The sequence below is a fragment of the Eutrigla gurnardus genome (assembly GCF_963514095.1).
Source record: "Eutrigla gurnardus genome assembly, chromosome: 4".
In the NCBI taxonomy this organism is placed as follows: domain Eukaryota; kingdom Metazoa; phylum Chordata; class Actinopteri; order Perciformes; family Triglidae; genus Eutrigla; species Eutrigla gurnardus.
Genome location: NC_139918.1, coordinates 27611086 through 27633938, shown reverse-complemented (window position 1 = coordinate 27633938; position 22853 = coordinate 27611086). Strand labels below are relative to the sequence as shown.

The window sequence follows — 22853 nt, the reverse complement described above, 5'->3', positions numbered from 1 at the left end:
CGCTCTTCTCCCCCCCCCCTCCCTGTTTCCTGTTCATGAGTGGCTCTCATTAAAACAATGTGCTGTACGTGCTCGCTCACAAACTTCCCATCTGCATTGAAGAAGCTATCTCAACGTGCAATATCAACGAATAAACTTTTTTAAGTAAAACTTGAATCTCTTTTGTTGTCGACCTAATGACTTTTTTTTATCCTGTTTGTAAAAACATACTGCTTATAACTTCATCATTGGGTTTATTTGGGACCAGCCTCTCTCTCTCTATATCTGCCTGTCTCGCACGCTCAAAGACACGTCTTCCAGTTCTGAGATGTGTCACATCTGGTAGCCGCTCCAAAAGGGATGAGCAGAATGAAGTTTCCAGAGTTCTTTAATGTGAGAGTTGCAGCTCTAGAACTCTTTAATGAGACTAAAGACTCTGTAGCCGTCACGCTCCCAGATCTTACCCACGATGCAAAGCGCTTAGCTTTCTTTTGATGTCACAGCGCTGCCTGGGGCGGGGGTAGGGGGGTAAGGATGGGGGCGGTGTGTTTGTGTGTGTGCATCGGGGATAGAGGAGTGTGTGTGTGTGTGTGTGTGTTGTGGAGCTCCATCTAGAGCCACAAACGGGCGTTTGATCGTCACAAGAGATGAAACGATGTGCGATGAGTTTAACACTTAACTCAGTGTGAGAGGCTTGATGATGCGGCGAGGAGGCTGATCCATATTAATGCTCTCTGCCGTGGCAGGACGCCCCCTCACTGTTACAGCAGCCGCATATATATACTGTGTATATATATATATATATATACAGTATATATCCAACATCGCCATCTGGAAAAAAACACCACTCCACCTCGAGGCGGTGCGTCCGCCGGCCAAACGACTCTCGATAACCGATCGAACCACGATACGGAAACAACATGCATCCTCGAGCCGTCGGCCATGTCTGAACCGCCTGCGCTCATATCAGCGATGCCACATTTCATTCCTCCCAGCACATCATCGCAGAGCGCGGCTCTCCGTCGTCATATAGTGCTGTATATGACATACGGGGGGGGGGGGGCCAAAGCAGTTTCCCTGGAGACAACGGACCATAAACTGCAACACAAAGTTGGTGAGCCAAACAACATATCTTTTATTTACACTGAAGTTTGAATCACACTGAGGGGAAAGGACCGGCTGACATGCCGCACACGTTCCAGACAGTCAGGATGTTGACTTTTTAGAGTGTAGAACGAAAAAAAAAAGAAAAAAAAATGCATGTGCCACAAAAATTGTAATCGTAGCTATCATTTAAACATCTCTACCGGCTCTTATTTTTTTCCGACAATTTTACATTTTTGTACAAGTTCTGATAATAGGAAGGCATAAAAGGCTCCCAAATAAAAAAGGCTGTGGGCGTTTTTTTTGGTGAGAAAACCAGAAGAGGCAGAGGAGAGAGAAAAGAATGATCTGAACGTAGAATTGGAGCATTTCAGATCTGCCAGTCATATTTGAATCCAGACTTCCCTTTATAGTCCATTGGCCATTAAAATCAGATGTAAATCAATCTGTTTCCAACGGGTCATTTGAATGAACTGACCCCCCAGAGGAGGGGGGGGGGGGTGCTCAGTACTTCTTGAACTCCACGTCCTCCGGTGGGCTCATCTCCACTGTTCTCTTGCCCACATCGACCCAGTTGGTGCTCAGGACCGTACCTCCAGACTCCATCTGCACAGGGGCGAGAGACAGCACTCCACTTAGTCTCTCTCTCTCTCTGCTTGAAACAGGCTTAGAGATAAGACTTAATGAACAAGGTGGATTTTCTTACAGCGTACTTAATTTTTCATTTTCCTCGTTATTTCACAATAAGCTAAAGAGAGTCAAATAATTAAAAAACAGGATCACGGTTCTTCTGCTCCGGGTCGTTTAAAGCAGAAATGGCACGAATGTTAGGACACCGTGAGCTTTAAGGTAGAACGCTGATTCACCCCAATCATCAACATTTAATATCCTTCTGTCCATATAAGGAAGCTCAGGAACTAGATATTCTACAAAGCAACCAAAGGCTTTTTTTCCCAGGACATCTTTCATTTTTGGACGGCATCACGGTCCACCACTTTAGATTGAAATACTTTTTTCATAATTTGATGGATCGCTGTGAGATTTCTGAACAGACATTCATGGTCCCCAGAGGACGAGGCCTTAATGACTTCGGTGATCCGGACTTTCCTTCCAGCACCACAGAGAGATTGACATTTATGGTTTTGATTGAAAAGTATTGACAATCTGGATGGACTGAGTGAAATATCGTCCTCACGTGGAACAAAATATCACTTTGTTGCTGGAAAACTAATGACATGACCGTCGGCCTCAGCGGCACTTTGTGTTTAGCGCTAATTAGCCAATGTTAGCATGCTAAGAGGCTGGAAATATGATGGCGATGATGTACACTTGCCTAGCATGAGCATGTTAGCATTGACATGGTGAGCATACTAGCGTAATGGACCTGGTTTCCTTCATTCCTTCCTGCCTTAAGGCGTTTCTTTGAACTCAATTGTTTAAAACTATTCATGGAAAATAACTTTTTATTTTTGGAAGCTTTCGGCGGCCCGAATATGAGTGGATTTGCTGGAGTTCTCGAATCTATATCATTGAGGTGGATAGTCAAAATTTAGCGTGACCAATAGTCATAGAAAAAGACCATGGTGGGGGGAAAAAGGCGTAGATTTTCCTCAAGAAAGCCTTTCATTGGTAAATTTAGAGAGAAGATGCAGAACATGCTGTAGTTCATAACACCACCTCAATCTAAACCGGATGGATCCCTGTGTGACGGGTATCGTTGGCTGCCATTTATGGTTTAAACGTTTAAATTAAAGAATTATTACTCGCCAAAAAAAAAAGAAGTATAAATACTTACGAAGGACTTGTTCATGGCTCGCTTGACCTCGTCCGAGCCGTCGCAGTAGATCTGCTGGAAGAGCTTGTTGAGTGCCGCGTCTCCCTCCAGCTTCTCGGTTTTCTCCTCCTCACCGATGTCCACCACCATCTTGTCCCATTTGCAGGCATGCTGGGACGATGATGGGTACTGATCTGATGGAGGAAGGGAAACAAAAGGTTAGGTCGCAGTTCATATCATTTCACTTAAGAGCCGAGCCGGAGGGATTTTAAGTCGGCTTGTATGATGAGCTCTTTAGACACACTGGAATAAAAGAGGTTATTGCTCATAAACATGCTTTTAATTTGACTTTTATCATCTAAAAATCACACCAGGATGTACCGACTGAATTCATTTGTCAACTGAATCATCCGAAACACACATTGTGATTTGATTTCTATATTTTTTAGGATGAAATACGCCCACCATAAATCCCAACAACGGAGACGGAGAACGGGAAAGTGTAATCCAGACGCAGATTTACATAAATACAGCATCAGACGTGCAAATCAGACATATTCAGGCCAAGCGTGGACATGAGGCAATGTGTTCCCATTAAAAAAATAAATAAGAAAAAAAAGTTGTCAAATATCACATATAAACGTTAAACAGCAGTCCAAGTTAGCAGGAAAGCAGGAAACTTATACTTATAGGTTGAGCTGTTTGCATGAAAGGAACAGTTTGGCTGCCCACTTAACTTTTACACCCCCTTCAACACACACACACACATGCAAACACACACACACACACACACACACACGCTTACATAAGTAATTAATCCTGTCAGTAATGGGAATGTGTGGGCTAAAATACTGAGTCATGTTTAGCTGTCATACCTTTCCCTCCTCACGTATACTTTGGGCGTCAAGACTAATGAAAGACTGTAGCAGGGCTTGACTGCCCACCCTCATCTTAGCACAGAACAGACAAACACCGGAGCTTATATTGATCTTTGCAGAGAGATAGAGAGAGCGAGATAAGAAGAGGGTGAGGTAGAGAGAGAGAGACAGAGAGATGAGAGCAGAGACAGGCGGATAGTTTGAGTGTAAATGCAGAGGCTGTGGACTGACTTGGATCGAAGTGTTTGATGTTGGACTCCTGTCCTTCTCCCTCCAGCTTCTCCCATCTGATGGCATCTGTCTTCTTCATCTTGAACTCCACCTGACAGGAGAGACGAGGGGGAGAAAGAAAAAAGGGAGGGGGAGATAACAGCGTTAACCAAAAATTATCTTCTTTGTTGAGCGGGACAAAAATAACGCTTCCATGAGAGTGACATGTTAAAAGTACAGGACATCAGATCATTATTGAGGCCAGAGAGGCTGTCTGTTCAGAGCCGTCATCGAGTGTGTGTGTGTGTGTGTGTGTGTGTGTGTGTGTGTGTGTGTGCGTGTGTGTGTGTGTGTGAGAGAGAGAGACATCAGGGATATGCGGGGGCACAGCTCAATCTCGAACCTCACTGACAGACATACTGCACTAACGAGATGCCTGTCAGCCAGAGGGCCAGTGTGAGAGACAGAGTGAGCGGGCGGGGGGAGGAGGAGGAGGAGGAGGAGGAGGGAGGGAAGAAGGGAGGAAGGGAGGGAGGGGGGGAGATCCTAATTCCACACAGCAGCATCTGATCCAAATCATTACACCAGGAGAACATGGGAGAGGAGGAAAACAATGAGGGGAGAGAGGACACGGACGCGTTTTAACACTGAGCTGCATTGACAAGGCACATACCAGCGAGACACGCGAGCCGCCGCCGTTGTCACCCCCCCCCCTCCCTCCCCCATCCAACCTCCCTCCCCCACTTCCTCTCTCACACACACACCCTACCGCCCATTAACGGTGTGTGTGCGTTTGATATGTGTGCATGTGAAAGACAGCGCTGGTTATGTTGGTGCAATTAAGGAACATTTCTGCTCTGCTGGGCGATGTGATGATTCATTTATGAGGGTGCCAGAGGAGGAGGGGGGGGGGGGGGGGGGGGGGGGCGGAAAGGTAGACGAGGTGGCTGAGTGGCAGCGAGCGAGGTGAATAAGACATGGTCGCTGCCACCTTCTCTGCTGAGGCGACGAGCGAGTCGGAGAAGCTGATAGATCACTTCAGCGTGTGTCAGCGCTTTCTTTCTGCCTCCCCCCCACCCTCCCCCCCCACCCCCGTGCACAGAGAGGCATCTGTGCAGTGTCCGAAATTAACTTTTTGGCTCACCTGCGAGGAGGGCTAAAAAAAGGAAGACGTCTGCCGAGAATACAGGTCACTGCCCAAATAATTCATATTATACATCCTTCAAAAGAACTTTTTTTTTGCAAGTTAGGTGACGTCAGAAGATCCGTTACCTTTCAGGGAAACGTCGATCCGACTCTCACACCCACTTGGTGTGACGAGGTGAGAAAGGAAGCAGGTTTTTGAATCGTACAACAGAGTCCAACACTATGAACGCCTTCCAGGGGAGACAGCCTGACAATGTGCCTTGTTTTACCCCACATTTACATAATTTATCACGTCTTGCCCCTCATTTCAACCCACTTTCAAATGTGGTCGTTTGGATCAGTTCTGTTTAAAATAAGCATACTGTACATACAGTATTACGTTCGAGTAACTGAACCACTTTAAACGCTGCTAGAAAGTTATTTTGGGTGTCCAGGGTTCTGGAGGTAACCCTCTTTCATGGAATTCATTTCATGCATAGACAATGTTAGGTTACCATCTGTTGGAGCACTTCAAAAGCCTGGATTTGCATGAAAGTCTCTGGGCTGAATCATTAATACAAAAGACGAGCTACCGTTTTCAAAAATATCCCGTTCTTTGAATAAAAAATTCAAAAAAGGTACATGTTAGGAGGAGCGACGTCGACTAAAACGTCCGAGGCACAAGCGAAAAGCAAAGTTTTTTTGCTCATCACACATTCAGCCTTTTAAAATCGGCTCGCTTTCAGATTTTTGGGTCAACGGCGGGTTAATTCAACAAATAGGGTGCCGTGTTTGGTCACGACAAAAAGAAAGAAAATGCAACTCAATGATTAATTTATTCCAGTCTAATCTGCCAACTTTCTCTGGTTCCCGCTTCTCAGTATGATTATTTTAATTACCCACGATACACCAGTGTTTCGGTGCTGATTTTATTAAACCCAGTTCATCCGCTGCGACCGTGTTTGATAAACTGATTAAATCAATTTTCGAGGCAGCCCATCTTGGCATATTAAATCATTTTTGTTTCTTTGACAGGTGCACCTGCAATCTGGGCCGCTCCTTTGAGCTCCGTTAGGGGTCTCATGGTGCTTTCAAGACTTCAGACTGGATCACAGTCCTGATTTGTCAACCCGCTCTAATGGCTGACAGATACGGCTAATTGGCGTTGGGAACTAATACGGCCTTTGTAGCAGCGCTCGTTATGTGCGAGTTTGGATTTCTTTATGGCTTTTATTATGCATTTACATCTTTTTGGTTTACGGTGTGGACGAACAGTTACATAACTCTGTTATTAAAGTCGATATAATTACACAACCCAATTATTATTTCTACTTGTTAGGGACGCAAGTACAAATACTTAACATTCCAGTACTTGCCGATACATGTAGGAATAATACAGTTACAACAATAACCTTGAAAACAACTTCAAAAGCAAACAAAATACATGTGCTTATGTAAACTAGTATAATCACACTTCCATCCATCAATCAATCTGCAACTTTTAGCGACGTGGGAGGTGTGTGTGTTCGGATTTAAACCCCCCCCATGTAATGACATACCACTCAAATATTCTGTTTCACTGTGAAAAACCCGAAGCAAGTTAGAAGTTGAAGACAAACTCACTGGGACTTTAACTCTAAAATAATCTTAGTGGAGTTTTCTCAGCCTGTCTGACTGTTTAAAATGGATTTCTCAATGATCGTAGAGGCAGAGACAAATTCTTTTGTACCATCAAATTAAATGTAATCACCTTAAAATGACCATCCTGGATTTCAGGTGCCATTAATTGTCTGTAATATCTGTAAGGTGCAGCAGGACTCCAGCCGTGGCTCTGTGTGTGTGTGTGTGTGTGTGTGTGTGTGTGTGTGTGCTTCTATTCATGCTCCTGGGCCATACAACATTAATCTGCTGCCACATCTGTGTTTCCTGGCTTCTAAAGGACATGGCAGGCCAGACGCCATGTGTGTCTCTCTGTGTGCGTTTCTGTGTGTGTGACAGCCGAAAACGATGGTTCATAAAGGGATGTGACAGCAGAACCACATACTGGGGCCACCACCCACAGGACCCCAGGGGCCGGACAATACAATACTGCACACACACACACACACACACACACACACACACACACACACACGCTATTTACAGAAGGGCACTGAGGTCCCGTGTCGTTTGTCACATGCGTTTGTAACCATCGCCCCCCCACACCCCTTCTTTCCTGCCATGACTCCTCACCCAGCATCCTCTCCCCTCTTTTTCCAGATCCCTGCGGATTTCAAAACAAACTCGGCGAGAAAGACGCATAAATGAAATAAATATAAACATTCTTAGACGTTGACAGGCATGGAAATTAAAGAGCGGAGACGCCACTTTAGCTATTTGCCAAAAAAGAAGATGAGTTTGGAAGCGAATGAACGAGCGGGCGCGGATTCGTACAAAAAAATAAATAAAAAATTGCAATCGAGTGTGTTTGTGTGCACGCGTCCAAGTGTGTGTGTGTGTGTGTGTGTGTGTGTGTGCGTCAGCCGTCTGTTCTGATCAAACACACTGGTGTGTAATTGGCTCCCCGTTGTCGTGGTGACCCCTGCGGTTGGAATGTCTGTCGTGCTGGAGGACAGGAGGAGGTCGCACTGACGATAATGTGCTACACACAACACTCATGCACACGCGCACACACACACACAATGCAAATACTTTGTGTAAATGGCACAAGTGTGTTGAAAGATTACTGTTCAGCCTCTGTGTGTGTGTGTGTGTGTGTGTGCGCGTGCATGCACGCTCATGCCCGGCTTAGCCTTCCCCCTGCTAAGTTGTCTTTAAAGACAGCGAGGAGATGAAGCGTAAACATCGCGGAGCGAAGAGTGCAGGGCAGCCTATTACAGAGACAGACAGGCCGCCGTCGGTTGGGAAGCAACAGCTCTGAGGGCAGAAACGGGTTTTTTTTTAACACTCATTAGGGATGCATGCCAATCTGGGAAAAAACTTGATTTGCTGATGCCGTTGTTCATTTGAATTTTTCTCTCTCTACCAAACCCCCCCCCCCCCCCCCCCCACCCCCAAGTGGCCCTTTGGCTTTAGAAAAATGAAACTGCTCCAAAATATTTAAATGAGACACACATCGAGACCCAGTTTGTTTGGGTCTCTTCACATGGTCGTACACACACATTTAACCTGTGGAGACTTTTAAAAAGACTGAGGTGCCGTTATGCCGTCTTGAACATTTGAATGCTGCAATTACCAAGTGAGGGTTGTGTGTGTGTGTGTGTGTGTGTGTGTGTGTGTGTGTGTGTGTGTGTGTGTGTGTAGGGGCCATGTGGACCGGAGGAGCCCAGTGGACCAGGGAACAGTCAGGGCTTTGTGGAAGAGGAGGAGGGTTTGAACACTCTCTCGTTATCCTAGAGAGGTAGAGGTGTGTGTGTGTGTGTGTGTGTGTGTGTGTGTGTGTGTGTGTGTGTGTGTGTGTGTGGGGAGGACATAGAGAGAGAAAAACATAAGGCAGGTGTGTGTGTGAGAACATGGATATACACACAAAACGAGGACAAAGAACATAAATGAGGAAGAAAAAAAAAGAGAGGGTAACGGGAAACGAGAGGAAGTGTGCGACCGTCTTCAGCTGCGGTCTCTCTAAGACTGAGCCCTTGTTTAAGCTGCAACCCACGTGCACCTCTGGTATGCGGTGTCTGCTGTTGCCATGGAAAAGTGAGAAAGTGAGTGAGTGTTTTTTTTTCTTCAGAGGGGGCAGTTTCTTGTACAGGTCAGTCTCCGGCTCGGCACAGTGTAGCCAGGGGATATATAACGCACACAATGTAGACGTCGGGTTATGTAAGGCTACTAATCACATTTTTTTTGCTGCTGTGGCACCAAACAGTGTATATTTTCAGCACCTGCGATCATGCGCTGCCCTTTCAGTTCCCCTGCGGCCTCGCTGGAAAGTAAACTAGAATAAATAGCCTCATTGCTTTCAGCGACTAGGGCTGGACTGGGGATGTTAATACCATCGCATATCGTTTTGGCCATTTGATGTAACCCCCCCCCCCCCTGGTTTTTTGTTTATTTGCTTGTTCATCAATGTTACATACATTCAGATTTAATAGCAACGTAAGGCTGGGGATTGTTAGAATTACATACCTGTGTTTTAGTGCCCATGCCACAATTATTACTTTAAAAGCAACTATAACCAATTCTTTTATAATAAGAATATATTACACAGGGTTCCCACACCTTCTCCAAAGTCAAATTCAAGCACTTTTCAAGCAGTTCAAGGTATATTTTCATGCTTTTCCACCACCTTCCAGCTGTGGTAAACTCCATATTTGTATCAATCCAATGGTCAGTATTCAGTCTACTTATTATGTCACTTGTTCATCACGTTAAATGAGATGTTATTGTCCTCTAAACAACCAACATGATGTTTGGAGACAGCTTTTTACAGAAGGACCCCGAAAGGAAAAATAACGTGACTAACACAACGACAGAAATATAATCACCAACTATTTTCATCATCTGTTCATCATCAAAAGTCATTTTTTCAGTCCCTCAAATATGGAGATCTTCTTTTCTCTGTTCTATCATAGATGTCATCACATAGAACACACATTTCAAGCACTTTATTCTAAATCCAAGCACTTTACAAACCTTGAAAACGCCACACTAAAATGCAAGTGTTTTCAAGGATTTCCAGCACCCGTACCAACCCCGATTACAATTTGGGCTTATTTTTCAACTGTTTTGGTTTACTCTCACAGTGTCATCTAAAGTAGGCAGCTGTGTTTTGTTGTTGTTTTCTTTATTTTTAGAGGAAAAACCCACCGTACACTTCCTTCTCAGCATCAAACGACACAGCTAGACAAAAGCTGGTTAAAACACTGCAGCATTTATGAGCTAAACAACCAGATATATTTTCCTCCGGAGGTGGTAACAGACCAAAAACACAGCATAAGGGAGTCAATATTGGACTTACATTCAGTTGGTAATGATTTTTAATTCGCCTGCAGGCCAAAGAAACTACTCCTTGCAAGTTTGAAACCAATACCAACATCACTCATGTTTCAAAGTCACCGAGGCTTTTTGCGGCTGTTTAAAATCACCCATTACAGGCTGCACTGTTGACTTTAGAAATGACATTTATATAATATGCTTGACTGCATTTACCTCAGTATTCTAGAGAAATATCATCTCCACTCCGCTCTACTTGTGTAGGTGGCTTTTTCTCTTTTTCATTTCCATAAAGGTCATCACTTTTATAACATAACTACTTCTTAATACCGCCATATAATCACTTCTGAGTAATAAAGTTTTGCTGAAGTTAATATCACTGAATTATCTTCTCTAGACCAGAGCGTATAGAATATATGTATAAAAATATATAGCGTTGAAGCAACAAATTAATCGAAACCTGGAGCTAACTTTTGCATTTTCTGAGTAAGTCTGGTCTAAGAGACAATTAATGGTGAACTGATCAGCTGTGGGTAATTATCCTTTGGTTTATAATAGAGAGATACAACTAAAGATGCTGTGAGAAGATGCTGTGAGATCCACCACCATCAGAACAATAGTTCTTTAGAATTAACTGGATCCCTATGGAGGAAAGCAGAGCTATATGTTGTACTGTATCGGCAAGACCAGAGTGATCAATGGCCTAAAAAGACAATTTCCTCCTCCTTCACGATTAAAAAACAACTCACAGAGAACTCGTCTCTTGATCCTCAGGCTAAAACTTGACAGCGGTCTAAACCCTGAATCAGCAAACACTCAGCCAACACACTCGTTAGCTTGCATCCTCTCTAACACACTAATTAGGCTGTAGCAAAGAAGTGCCCTTCCTCCTCATTAGGCCCATAATCACCTTTAACAGTGCCGAGGAACTCTCGCTGTTCAGATGAACTGCACCAGCGTCTCCACGGGCGTCACACTGTTTATACAGCAGGAGTGGGTTTTCTCATTTGGGCTCCAGCTACAGTGAGCTTTACCAGCATTAAGGAATTAAAAGGCAACGGCAGCCTACTTTACACTGCTTTAAAGTACTGAACAGATTTAAGATGTTAATCTCAGAGAGGTAACACAAGTAATGATCAGTCAAAATTTCAGTGAGCTGCTTAAACTCGACATTGATCTTCTTTTTTTTTAAATTATCCAACACCTTTGGAGTAATTTGCATTTTTAACAAAGACACAAAAGCCTGAATACTCAGAGATACTATCATGTCATTTGATGTTTTCTGCAACGACTGCAGTTCAGAGATTTGAAGCCTGGTCAGGAATGTTTCCTGGATATGTTAAATAGTCCGCTGCTTTATTGTCGGGAGGAACGACCGGGACAGCGAAGCTACATCCGGTGTTCTCACTGACTTAAAGTTAAATTTGAGAACTTTTTTCGCCTTGAAACGCTTCCGTGACCTAAAAATGTTGTTTCTTCCTTGTTTGTTTATGTTTTTAAGTCTGGGGAAGTTGTAACGTGGTAAACAGTTTTATATTCCACTACAGGGTTTGCAGAAAAAACATCTGAAAACCGCCATCTCAGAGTCGGGTTTCGCTACTTATATCCTGAATCTAATTGATTAGTTTCTATTCAACATCGATTTGATGAGGGATGTTTCATCTAGAATGAATTGGTTGGATATGAAAGGGAGTCTTAGAGATTCTTAATGCTGTAAAATGAACAATGGACATGGTGTATTATTAAAAATATTAATGTTTACATTAAGACTGAACAGCGACAGATCGTAACAATATTCGTTTAATGTGTAATAAATATATATACCACTTTAGATTAAATATCAGGCTGCAGTGAAGTCTAAGAAAGCAGACATAATCTAAACCTACATAATCATTTCAATGTTTTTCATTGGAAATCGAAAAGAAATTTAATTCCCTCTGACATCGAAAATCATATTGCAATATCAGTCAAAATAAACGCAATTAGATATTTATTAAAGTACTTCAGCCCTAATTAAGAATTGAGCCCCAAGTAGTTGCATTAATGTACTAATGGATCTACGCTGTCTTCATGGATTTTAAAATTCAAAATGTGACCAGACATCTGCCTTTAGGCTTGCGGTGAGGGCGCCTCGAGGCCCAAATGCACTGAAAGCATCTCACGCGTACGTTTTAAAGTAAACCTCTTGTTTTCCATCGCTGCCCAACAGCAGAGCAGTTTGAGGTCCGTCAAACTGCTTCGACGCCTCTCCTCCAACCGTGTCTCTATTTAGGAGATTCAAATGAGGACACAGAGACCAAAGCCGTTTTATCTGCAGCCTCTATCTGACTGGATGGACCTAAAGGGAATAAAAAGCCACGTATTTTCCCCAGAGGACGATGTTTTATTAAAGAAATGCATAATTAATTACTACAACTGTCGCTTTCACTGGTTAAAGTGACAAATCTCACCGGCAGTAGGTCACATCAGCCGTCACTACTTAACGTTTATTCCATTTGTAGCTTGAAGGCCGGTTCGTGTGCTGTCTGTGCAGGGGCGACGGCTGCACTCAGATTGTTTATAAAGGTAAGAGAAGCTTCTCTTTGCAACACACCACCGTGTTTCGTAACCGTGTTTCTGTAGTCCCAAAAACTCCAACAGTGACACGACTTCCATCTGAAATCATCTGATGCCAATTTCACATCATCTGTTCAAACTTTCATTCAAATCGTATCAATAATTCGATCTGATCCATTTTCTAGTTTTTGAACCAGGACCTTTCATTATTTAGATGAAGTTAAAATATTAAGCGCTGTCTGCAATGTACAAAAACGTTGCCTAAATAGATTTGTTCTCCTCAAACACGGCTGGTTCTGTGTTGTTGGCATTTTAAAGCTCCATTTCACGGCCCTCATCCCGCATTGTGAACAAGAGAAGTTGGAGAAAACAACTTCTAAGTTAAGTGCGATCTTGGTGCGGTTGTCTTGTGTTATTAAACGTACAAAGTCTCACACAAACACTTTTTCTGCGCCCCCAACTTCTGGAATGAAACAGATGCTCTGTCGATCCCTGTTGAGACTCCGCTGCCTGGCGCCGCCTTCAGCGGAGCTCCCGGCATGACTGGATTCAGCCGAGGTTTGTTAGTCGGGTTTAAGCTTCACGCATCCACGGGGAGAAAGCATATATTATGTGATATTACACGACTGATCTCGGGACTTTATCAGATTCAAATGCAGATCAATTTCAAATCAGAAAATCCATTTTATTTAAACCCACATCTCGTGGGTTCTATTTGTTAAATTCCTCGTTACTTCAGTACCGTATTTCCTGACTTTCCTTCGACTTGAAAACTGAAATTATGTGAAACATGACCGATCCTGGCAGCTACGCCACCTGCTTTTTAGGCCATTTTATCACCAAGTTATTGCGTGTTCGTCAATCGTGGTCACCGTGACCTCAGAAAAGGACAACAATTTGTTTTTTTTTTAATGTCCTGTGCGCTCCCAACATCAGAGAACGCACATTTGATGTGCCTTTTAGTCCTCAATGGACCATTAAACAAAAGTGGTTTCTGCTCTATGAGCGTCCGTCACAGCGTAACGTCTGTCAAACCTGCCAAACCTGCCAAAACGCGCGTCAAACCATCTAAAACATACGCCAGAATGCGAGGTTCAAAATCAACATTTCCTTCCTTATCGAACTCCCAGTCGATTTGGAAAAGCTTCAACAACACACAACACAACTGGACTGGCTGGAGTCAAAGGGACTGCGGTGTACCTTGGTGGAGAGGACCTTGAAGTTGCTCTGCTGGGGGACGATGGGGTGCAGGAGGTGGAAGTGGAGGTTGTAGTTCTCCCCTGATGCCAGCCGTATCATTGCAGAAACCTGAAGAGACCACAAACATTAGACTTTGCCATTAAGCAACTAGGAAAACATACAAATCTGTATGACTCTTATTTATAATCTCAATATTTTTAAGGGTATTTGTGTATGATATAACGGTATTACAAAACTTCTACAAACGTGGACTGGCAACATCAGGGAACATCTTAATAAAACGTATTTATTGGCTTGTGTTTGGGGAGGTGGATCCTAAATGGAATATGATTCATTGAGTTAGCAGCCTGCAGTAGTTACAGTCTGACTGTGGTTTTAAGTGAACTGGAGCTCAGCAAAAAAGCAGATTTGGAAAAAATGTTTTCATTTTATTATTTCAATGTTTTTTTTTTCAGCACAACCAAAATGTTATTTGCTATACACGTAAAATGGAGAAAAAAAAGACTTAAAATTGTCAGAATTGATTTCATTTGATGCCTTCGGCTCATTACTAAAGGACCTAGAATGTAGAAGTATTGGAAATTGCCCCTGTGTATAATTCCTATACAACTATGAAATCCCAAAACTGTCTTTTAATTGCGTGATAATTGTGCATTTTGTTTGTAAGAAACTGTAACACATTTGTTTGTTTTATGCTGCCATCTTGGCCAGGTCTCTCTACCTGGTTAAATAAAGGTTTAATAAAAAAAAAATTTAAAAAAGAGTTTACCGAAGGCTGACATAACCTTTATATCTTCAATAGTTTGAAAATATGTTGCGTAGATGCTGTTGGACCAGTGCTGTCGCCCCTCAGTGATAAATAGACAGTGAAAATGATGTGTTGAAGGTTGGCAGCGGTAAAGACGGTTTTGCCAAATTCATCACCAGTGATGAAACCAATACACCGCCCACCCCCATACCGTGAAGCAAATCACCCATTTGTTATTCCGGTTAGATAAGATGATAATTGAATGAAATTTTAGGATCTAAATATGACTCTAACTGCAGTCTTAACAAATAGGAAAAAGAAATATAAACGAGGAGCGTGGGCGGTTGAAGGCGTCCGCTTGTCCACGAGAATTAATCGTGGGATGCGGCCGGTTTGTCGGCCGTGGAGGATCCTCGCTCGCCCACCCTGTCCCCTTCAGCCACAGGTTGACCAGTGATGATGGGGGGGTCAGACATCTCCTAGCAGCCTGTCACTCACTGGGATTGGGTGGGTGGCTTCTTTGTTTAGAGGGACATGGACTCGGCTGTGGCCCAAATCCTCACATTTCCTCTTAGCAAATGCTGCCCCCATATAGAAAAGCACTAAAAACTGCCCACTTTCTTTTTTTTTTGCGGAGGAACAGTACATCACTTCAACTTGTAACCATTTGCAATTCAACACCTACCACTTAACTGAAAGTGGACTTTCACATTCAGGACCAAATGTATGTACGACTTCGTTCATCAGGCATAAAAGCTTAGAAAGTTCGCTAAAATAGCTTCTGGGCAATTCCACAAAACTATCGAAGACTTAAATATTCATTTCCAGTTGAATTTCTCTCTCTGTAGGTACACAGCTGCTGCATACTCAGTCGCCAGGGAAAAGAAGTGGAACCTTTCATCTTTAATTTCTTTTGTATATACTGACCCAGTAATAAAAATAATATATATATGAACTTATCTGTACTTCACACCGCAGACAGTGGGAGCTTAACAAGTGACTGTGGGACTCGGGAGCGAGTGAACTACTTCTTTTGAAATGGGGTAAACTCAGTTTGTTATTCTATTAGGAAAGACAAAGCCGTTCCCTGGGGTGCCCTGCAGTTACCCCGCAGAGAGAGGGGAAACAAGTGCAGAGAAGCAAAGGAAAAGAGAAAAAGAGGGTTGTCCCCGGAGGGCTCCGCAAGTTGATCCTAGATCAGTTATGCCGTCTATCTACGTCTATCTACAGACAATTAGTAGGTTGGAGGAGCTGGGGAGGGTAAATTGTTCTTAGATCTGTACTTTGGGGGCAATGTTAACAAGGCACCACTAGAGGCATAGTTGGGTCCATGGGGATTGTATGTATGTGTGTGTATGAGACACATCTAATGGGCCCCCCTGAGGAAACACCCAAGAGCTAACACACACACACACACACACACACACACACACACACACACACACACACACACACAGAGAGAGAGAAAAAAAAACTCTTCACTTCCATTCCATGTTTAAGTGTGTGTTTATACCTCCTTTTCCGTGAAGTTGGCACACACACCATCCTTGGGTACATTTTTTGCCATTACTGTGACGATGACTTGAGACTCTGTTTGGTACCAGTCGTGTCTGCAAGAACACACACACACACACACACACACACACACACACACACACACACACACACACACACACACACACACACACACACACACACACACACACACACACACACACACACACACAGAGAGAGAGAAAACTGATTAAGTCTGAAGGCCGTTTCTATTTCCACCACTATTATAAATATATAAGCTTCATGAAACCAGGTCTTCAAACAACAAAACGCAGCTCATCATTAACGTGCCTCGGCTGTATGCATTTTATCTAGTTATACAGGACGCGTCTGTTTAAGGCTTGCTAATCATTACGCCGGTATAATAAATAAAATAAACATTCAAAACATAAAACAGATGCCTAGATAAGGGGTTATTTACATTCGTGCACTTACTTCACAGGAGGAACCGCTGGTGTCTGCTCGGTCATTCAGCCCCCACGAGACAGAGATAACAATTAGAGAGAAGGATGTGGTGATAAGGCAGAGGGATGAAAAAAAAAAGGACAGAAATCAGAGAAAACACAACAACAAAAGAAGCTTAGTAAGGCTCATTTCTTTGAACAGGAGCAAACACAAGGAGACTCTCTATGGATGATGCTGAGAGCAACAATGCCACCAGGTGGCCGTGCAGAGAAACTCACCCTGTTGCTGCTCCCGGTCTGTGTCTGCTCTGGAAGGAGAGAAGAAGAAATTAGGTTGAGTGGCAGGTGGAAACATCTTATATATGCCCTTATGTTGCCTAAATCAAACTCTAGTCTGTGATGGCAAAGAAACTAAAAAAGACATCTGTCCATATTTAAACAATAGCAGGCGAATTCACCCACACCAGAGTTCATAACACATTTATACCAATATATTTTCATGATTTTGAGGCGAACATACATTCTTATAAACGCCAGCATATACATCCAAATTTAATAAAAAAAGTATCTTCTCACAATTTATAGATAAGGACTATTGTGAATTGGGTCATGATGGATTATCATTTTTAAAAAGTGGCACCAAAGGGAAATTTGGCAAACATTGCTGAAGAGGATTAATTGAAAAGATAAAAAAGTAAACTGAAAAGGCGGGAGAAAAACGCTTCTCGCTTAATTAAATGTATATATAAATATAATGAACTGCAGTAAGTAGCAGCCTACAAAGTAGAAGAAATCCGTGCAGCAGGCTAGATAACAAATTCATTTATTTTAACCAATTCAAATCATGAAAGTCCTAAAAACATAAATGTAAGTAACATTTTTCGTGGTTTCCAATGCTGGGGGAAAAGGGCTGCTGAGGCTCAGCGGCTCCGGCGGTCCGGCAGCCGCACCATGATCAGAACAACGTTCATATACTTTATTATAAAAGGTATTCATGACTTTTTAAAAATGCCAGGACTTTTTGGGGGTTTTATTCATTTTTACCAAAATTTGAAATTGCTATTTTCAAATTCCGTGCGTTTTCCAGACTCTACACGACCGTACGAACCACTCAGACACTCGCCCGTCCTCCACCAGTTTGTTTACTGGTCCATCCACGCCCATTAAAAGCCCTGTGAGCCCAAGCAGGCCTGATCACGGTTTACCAGCATGCTATCATACATTATTCAATGACTTCATTACAGAGAGAGAGAGAGAGAGAGAGAGAGAGAGAGAGAGAGAGAGAGAGAGGGAGAGAGTAAAGAGACAGAGATGACGGGAGGCGTGTTAATGTTGTCTTAATGAGGTCGCATTTGAAATGGCGAGGAAGGGGTGGGGAGGGGGGGTGTTTGGAGAAAAACACTGTGTGTCAGAGTTTGTGCATATTTTTTTTAAAAAGCAGGGTGCCACGTGTGATGGAATAACCTGGCACTGCATGTGTGTGTTGGTGGTAAACACACTGTCACCAGAAGAAACAAAGTTGTGCTGCTGGGTTGAGGGTGAGCGAGCACAAGTAGGGTACTTTCAAGTTTTAGAGGGGGGGGGGGGGGGGGGGGGGGGGGGGGGGGTGATGTACACCCTGGTGTGCATTTGTCTGGCTGTGTGTGTGTGTGTGTGTGTGTGTGTGCATGCTTGTCTGCGAGCAGGCCTGTGAAAGGAGTTGGGTCTCATCGGGGGCTTTCAAACATCAGTAACGTTAACTCTGATGAATCACACCGCTCCTGGGAGTACGTGTGCATGCGGGTGTGAAGCGTGTTTGTCAAAACCCATGCTCTTGTTTACTTGAGATGATCCAGAGGGCCCAGGCATCACCAGCAAACAGAAACACACCACCCAGACACGCCATGCATCTTTTATTGGACCGAGCAAGCTCTGCCTAAACACTCACGCTGTCGATGTGAATGTGTGTAAGCTGGTTTGTTTGATCAGATGGGCTGATCGGCTCCCTGGCTGTGCCATTTAGCTTGGTGTTTGATAGCAGAGAGGAACTAACATACAGAGGTTAGAACTGGTAATGGACTTTGAAGTCTGAAACCAGTTTTTTAACTTAATCCGCCATAGGCAATATTGTGTACCAATACTAAACGTCTTTGAACATTTGAAATATAATTAAAAAACAACCTAATAAATATTAAATTGAAGGCCAACAACAGCTGTAAATACAGGTCTAACCTTCATAAAAATGCAGGCATTATAGAAGTTTCAGGTCGGCTACTTACCTCCCATCATCTCCTCGCAACGCTTGATCCACATCTCAAAGGATTTGTCAGAAACTGTGGAAATCACACAAAAAAGACGACATTTTCTGCCTTGTTTTCTTAAGCATTGAGGGCATAACTGAGCCACTAATTAAATCTGAAGTGGTTTGACTCAGAGAATCGTTAAGTCATACATTTAATAGGTTTTTTCCCCAAAGCAGAAACTACAGAGGATGCGTTATATCTGCTGCCCGAAGCACATTTTACAAGCAAAATTAGTTTAGCTCAAAATTGGTTTAAACATGGATTCACAGCTCTTTTGATTTTTTAAACAATTTCCCACCATCTCATTGATTACATTTTGACCATTTATACAGTTGTCAATAGAGTCCTTTAGGGTCATGACCCCATAAAAAGTTAAATAGTCTTTTTTTAGACACAATATCATCTGTGTTCTGTTATATCTACACAAATACATCCATTGAAACTAAATAATGCGCCTTGATGAGAGTAACGATGTTACAGCCATTGCTTTAGCATGTCCTTGTTCACCTTCTGCTGGCTTGCTCGAGCTGTTTTGGGGATTTTTTTCAAAAGCAAAGCTGCTTTAAGTGTTACAAAAATAGTACATGTTTCTAGGTCACTGGTAAATCGAACATTAAGTATATACAAACATAATGAAGCGAGAATCCTTGTGTTGTTGTTCATGTTGAGGGAGGATTTGGGGGACAGCTGTAGCTGGAGTTAAAGACATGAGAGAGAGCTTGGGCGCAGCCGATATGTATATTGAAAATGGATTTAAGATTGGGGTTGAGAATGGCTACAGCTGTGGACAGACACCGGCTTCACTATCTTGCATAATCAGGATTTGTATTAACACTTGTAGTTACTGGTTTAAAATCGTTTAGTCCTTATCTGACATCTTGGAGGAATCCCTTGAGCTAAACCCAATACTGGTTATTTTTGTCTTAAAAGCACAAAATGCACAACAGCTCTTTTATATCATCATGTGGCCTGATGTTCCTTAACTGTAATCACGCAACGCCACCAACCCACTCAGCCCTGCTGAAGGATGTGATGCAATACGTCCAGCTACAAACAATGCAATCTATTAGAATTATTTAAATAAGGACTGCACTGAAATTACCCTTGAAGATATTAGCAACCTGCTAGTTGTAGAATTGGAATTTTACACAATTTATGGATCAAACATTTGATCTTTTACTTGAGGAAAATACTCTGCAGGTTGATTTAGAATGGAAATAATTGTTAATTGCATGACTGACTGAAGGTCAATTTGTTTGTTTGTTAAACTCTGACATGGCTGATTCAAATACCACACTAGTATAACCATCATTCAGATGCACATTGCTCGACACCACGAGGCCATATGGAGTTAAATGCCTGCTCCCTGTTGCCATAAGGACGTGTGATCAGAAATAATGTAGTCTTAATGCCCTAGGCTCTAAAAATATACACTGCCTCTCACTTTTATTGCTAGTACTGCTATGGAGCTGTTTTTTCTCTCTATTTTTTTATACCTTGTGCATGCATAAAGGAACCCACATGCACTATTCCACTGATCTACAGATGATGGTAACGGACAAAGTATGCTAGCATCAACTATAGCATCAAATACGTGAATAATAATAGACAAGGTCTCGAGGTTGAGTCAAAGAATAACCCGAAGAGTGAACCACCACGTTCATATCATGGCCAGACACCACAGAGTCATGGGATCAGAGTTCAAACGGTTAAAGTTTGCTTTGTAGTCAGTTTGACCCACAGTTAGCTTAATTTAATAACCTAATAACTTGAGTGCATTACATAACTGGTAATGAACTGAAAATGCTGTTGTTACCTGTAGTTTAATATACAGTACATTTTTGACCGTGGTTAAACGGTTGACCAGAACTATGTTTGAAGTGCCTGTTATTACACTTCGGATACTAGCTGTCAGCTGGATAACAACTCTCACAGACGGAGAGCAACTTGATTCTTAGATACATATTACTCCACTAAATCTTTACATAGCATAATAATAATAATAATGTTCAGAATTTGAAATACAGCTCCTTTAAGAAGAAGAGTGCGGGATGATAGGTAGTTTGCACTGACGGCCAAAATAACCTGTCCTTACCATCCAGTTGGTGTCCCTGAGTGAAGGCCGCACGCGCTGACTCATAGTTGTTCAGATGGCATTCTGCTATTCTGTAGTTGAGAGACAAAAACGGTGTTGAAATCATGTACCTTATTAAAGAAGTGAAATCAATACATACACAAACGCTATGGTGGCTGGAGACAAAAGTTAAAACTTCTGCAATATTATTATGCATTTAACTGTCACAGCAGAAGTGATTACAAACACCTATGTGATTTCCCCTAATTTCTTTATCAGATTATAGTACGCACCCTGTTCGCATGAAAGCAAGAGGAAGACTAGGTGTTAGCTGCTGTGCTTTTTTGGCATCATCAACAGCACCTGCAGAAAGAAAACAACATTAATCCAGCCTTTATCACTTTTCACTAGTCATTGCAGTCTGGTACCAGATTATCAGTTCAAGGATCTCATAGGAAATGTTCTTTTGGGTATTGTGGCCAGTTAGCAAAATAAAAAACATAAGTTTTGAATATATTTTGCAGAGAATTATATTTCCTGAATACAAGTAAAAATCGCGCACATTCATTCAAAGGGATTGTGTTATAATGGTGTAGTCGACTTACAGCTGTAGTTTGTGAGAAGTATGTGGGCATAGGCTCGCTGGCATAACCACTCAGCGTTGTCAGGGTCTGCTTGCAAGGCTTCATTAAGCTCCTACAGCGAAAGAGAAAGTGCACAGATCACAGAACAGTTTCGATTCAGGCGGAAACAACCGTTTTTTTCGTAGCGGTAATGCGATATAAGGGAGCAGTCACCATTATTCATGTGTGAACCAATTAATAAATATGAGGAAATGTGTTTAAATGCTAGAAAGTCAATGATTCTAGTAGATAGAAATCGTTACAGACTTCTAGTTGAATATATGTATGATTATAATCAGACATTAAAAACACACTGCTTGTCAACAACGTAAGCTAGTAATAACACGTTATGATTAACACATGTATATATAATGATGGTAAATAATTTAAAACTAACTGTCCTGCTAACGTAGAAATGGTGCCGTTGTGTTAAAATTATAGTGATTTCCTGCACTTCTTGCAAAGTGATGCTAGCAGGAAACGTTAGCTAACTCGCTAGCTAGTTATAGTGTAAACTAGTAGAAAGAAACGTTAACACGCAACGACAAAAGAGTCGAAAAGAAGTTACGGTAAATGTGTGAAGAAGAAGCCGCTTTATATGAAGTATTTGTTTAAGGCTAGCTAACGCTAATGTTTACCTCCAGAGCTTTCTGTGGATCTTCGTCAACGAAGCTATCGGAGAAGCTGCTAAAACGAAAGGAGAGACCAACAGTTAAAAAAACAGCTGCGGAGGAAGAACAAAATAAATGAATTAAAAATGAATAAAAGCTAATTCATATGTTTAATTTGGTCTTGCCGTTTGGTTGCCATGGATTTGCTGCGGGTGCGGACAGTGTTTCTGGAGTGGCAGGAAGATTCTAGCAAAATGTGAAGACTTCTGGAAACGTGATAGCCGCAGCCGTCACACAAGCTCGAGCCCCGGCAACAGGCCTGTCAACATCCGGCTGTTGGTGCACGCCGCTCGCACACTGCCACAGCTCCACCTACCGGCCTGGAGGAGTCATGACATGACAGCGTTCTGGAAATACACAAAAGTGTATACAACTCCTAAAATACTGTATTTCGTTAACATCTATTAATAATAATAATAGGTATTATTATGAATCATTCATTATTTATACTAAACAATAAGACTAGTTTACAATTTGATAATTTTAATGAGGTTAGGCAAAGAAGGGACTAATTTGACCTAATTTTTAAAACCCTACTACATACTGTTGTTTCATCTAAAACAAAACATCAAACATTATACACTGATTCTGGTTCCATAAAGTCCTCTATTCAAAAATATATTAGGGAAAAAGTGTAAAAGTCAAAGTACTGTAAAAAGACTCATTTCGGATTTATAAACATTATGTAATTGCATCCTTTTTCTTACTTTATATCCTGTTAGTCAATTTCCCCGTAGGG

At 42.3% G+C, this 22853-nt stretch overlaps 1 protein-coding gene across 2 annotated transcripts; it reads right to left on the bottom strand.

Moving 5' to 3' along the window:
* Window positions 1-1090: 1090 nt before the first annotated feature.
* On the bottom strand, window positions 1091-22352 carry sugt1 (SGT1 homolog, MIS12 kinetochore complex assembly cochaperone). Of its 2 annotated transcripts, none has more exons than XM_084007064.1 (13): window positions 22240-22352; window positions 22082-22127; window positions 21426-21516; window positions 21114-21183; window positions 20842-20912; window positions 18723-18776; window positions 16744-16772; window positions 16496-16518; window positions 16020-16116; window positions 13759-13866; window positions 3967-4057; window positions 2879-3051; window positions 1091-1689 (listed from the first exon to the last, which is right to left on the bottom strand). In XM_084007064.1, exons 1-13 carry the CDS (start codon window positions 22251-22253, stop codon window positions 1588-1590), a joined length of 969 nt encoding a protein of 322 aa, XP_083863190.1. In that variant the 5' UTR covers window positions 22254-22352; the 3' UTR covers window positions 1091-1587. The 2 variants fall into 2 exon arrangements, with proteins under 2 accessions (XP_083863190.1, XP_083863189.1); XM_084007063.1 differs by having other exon boundaries at window positions 22082-22130; window positions 22240-22348.
* Between the last annotated feature and the right edge of the window lie 501 nt (window positions 22353-22853).

What these genes read in the sequence shown, in the direction of transcription:
- sugt1 (XM_084007063.1), bottom strand. An exon ending in TTGCGAGGAGATGATGGGAG is followed by an intron (nt 16,773 to 18,722) that starts GTAAGTAGCCGA and finishes CTCTCCTTCCAG; the next exon opens with AGCAGACACAGACCGGGAGC. An exon ending in GAGCCATGAACAAGTCCTTC is followed by an intron (nt 1,690 to 2,878) that starts GTAAGTATTTAT and finishes GCCCCTGTGCAG; the next exon opens with ATGGAGTCTGGAGGTACGGT.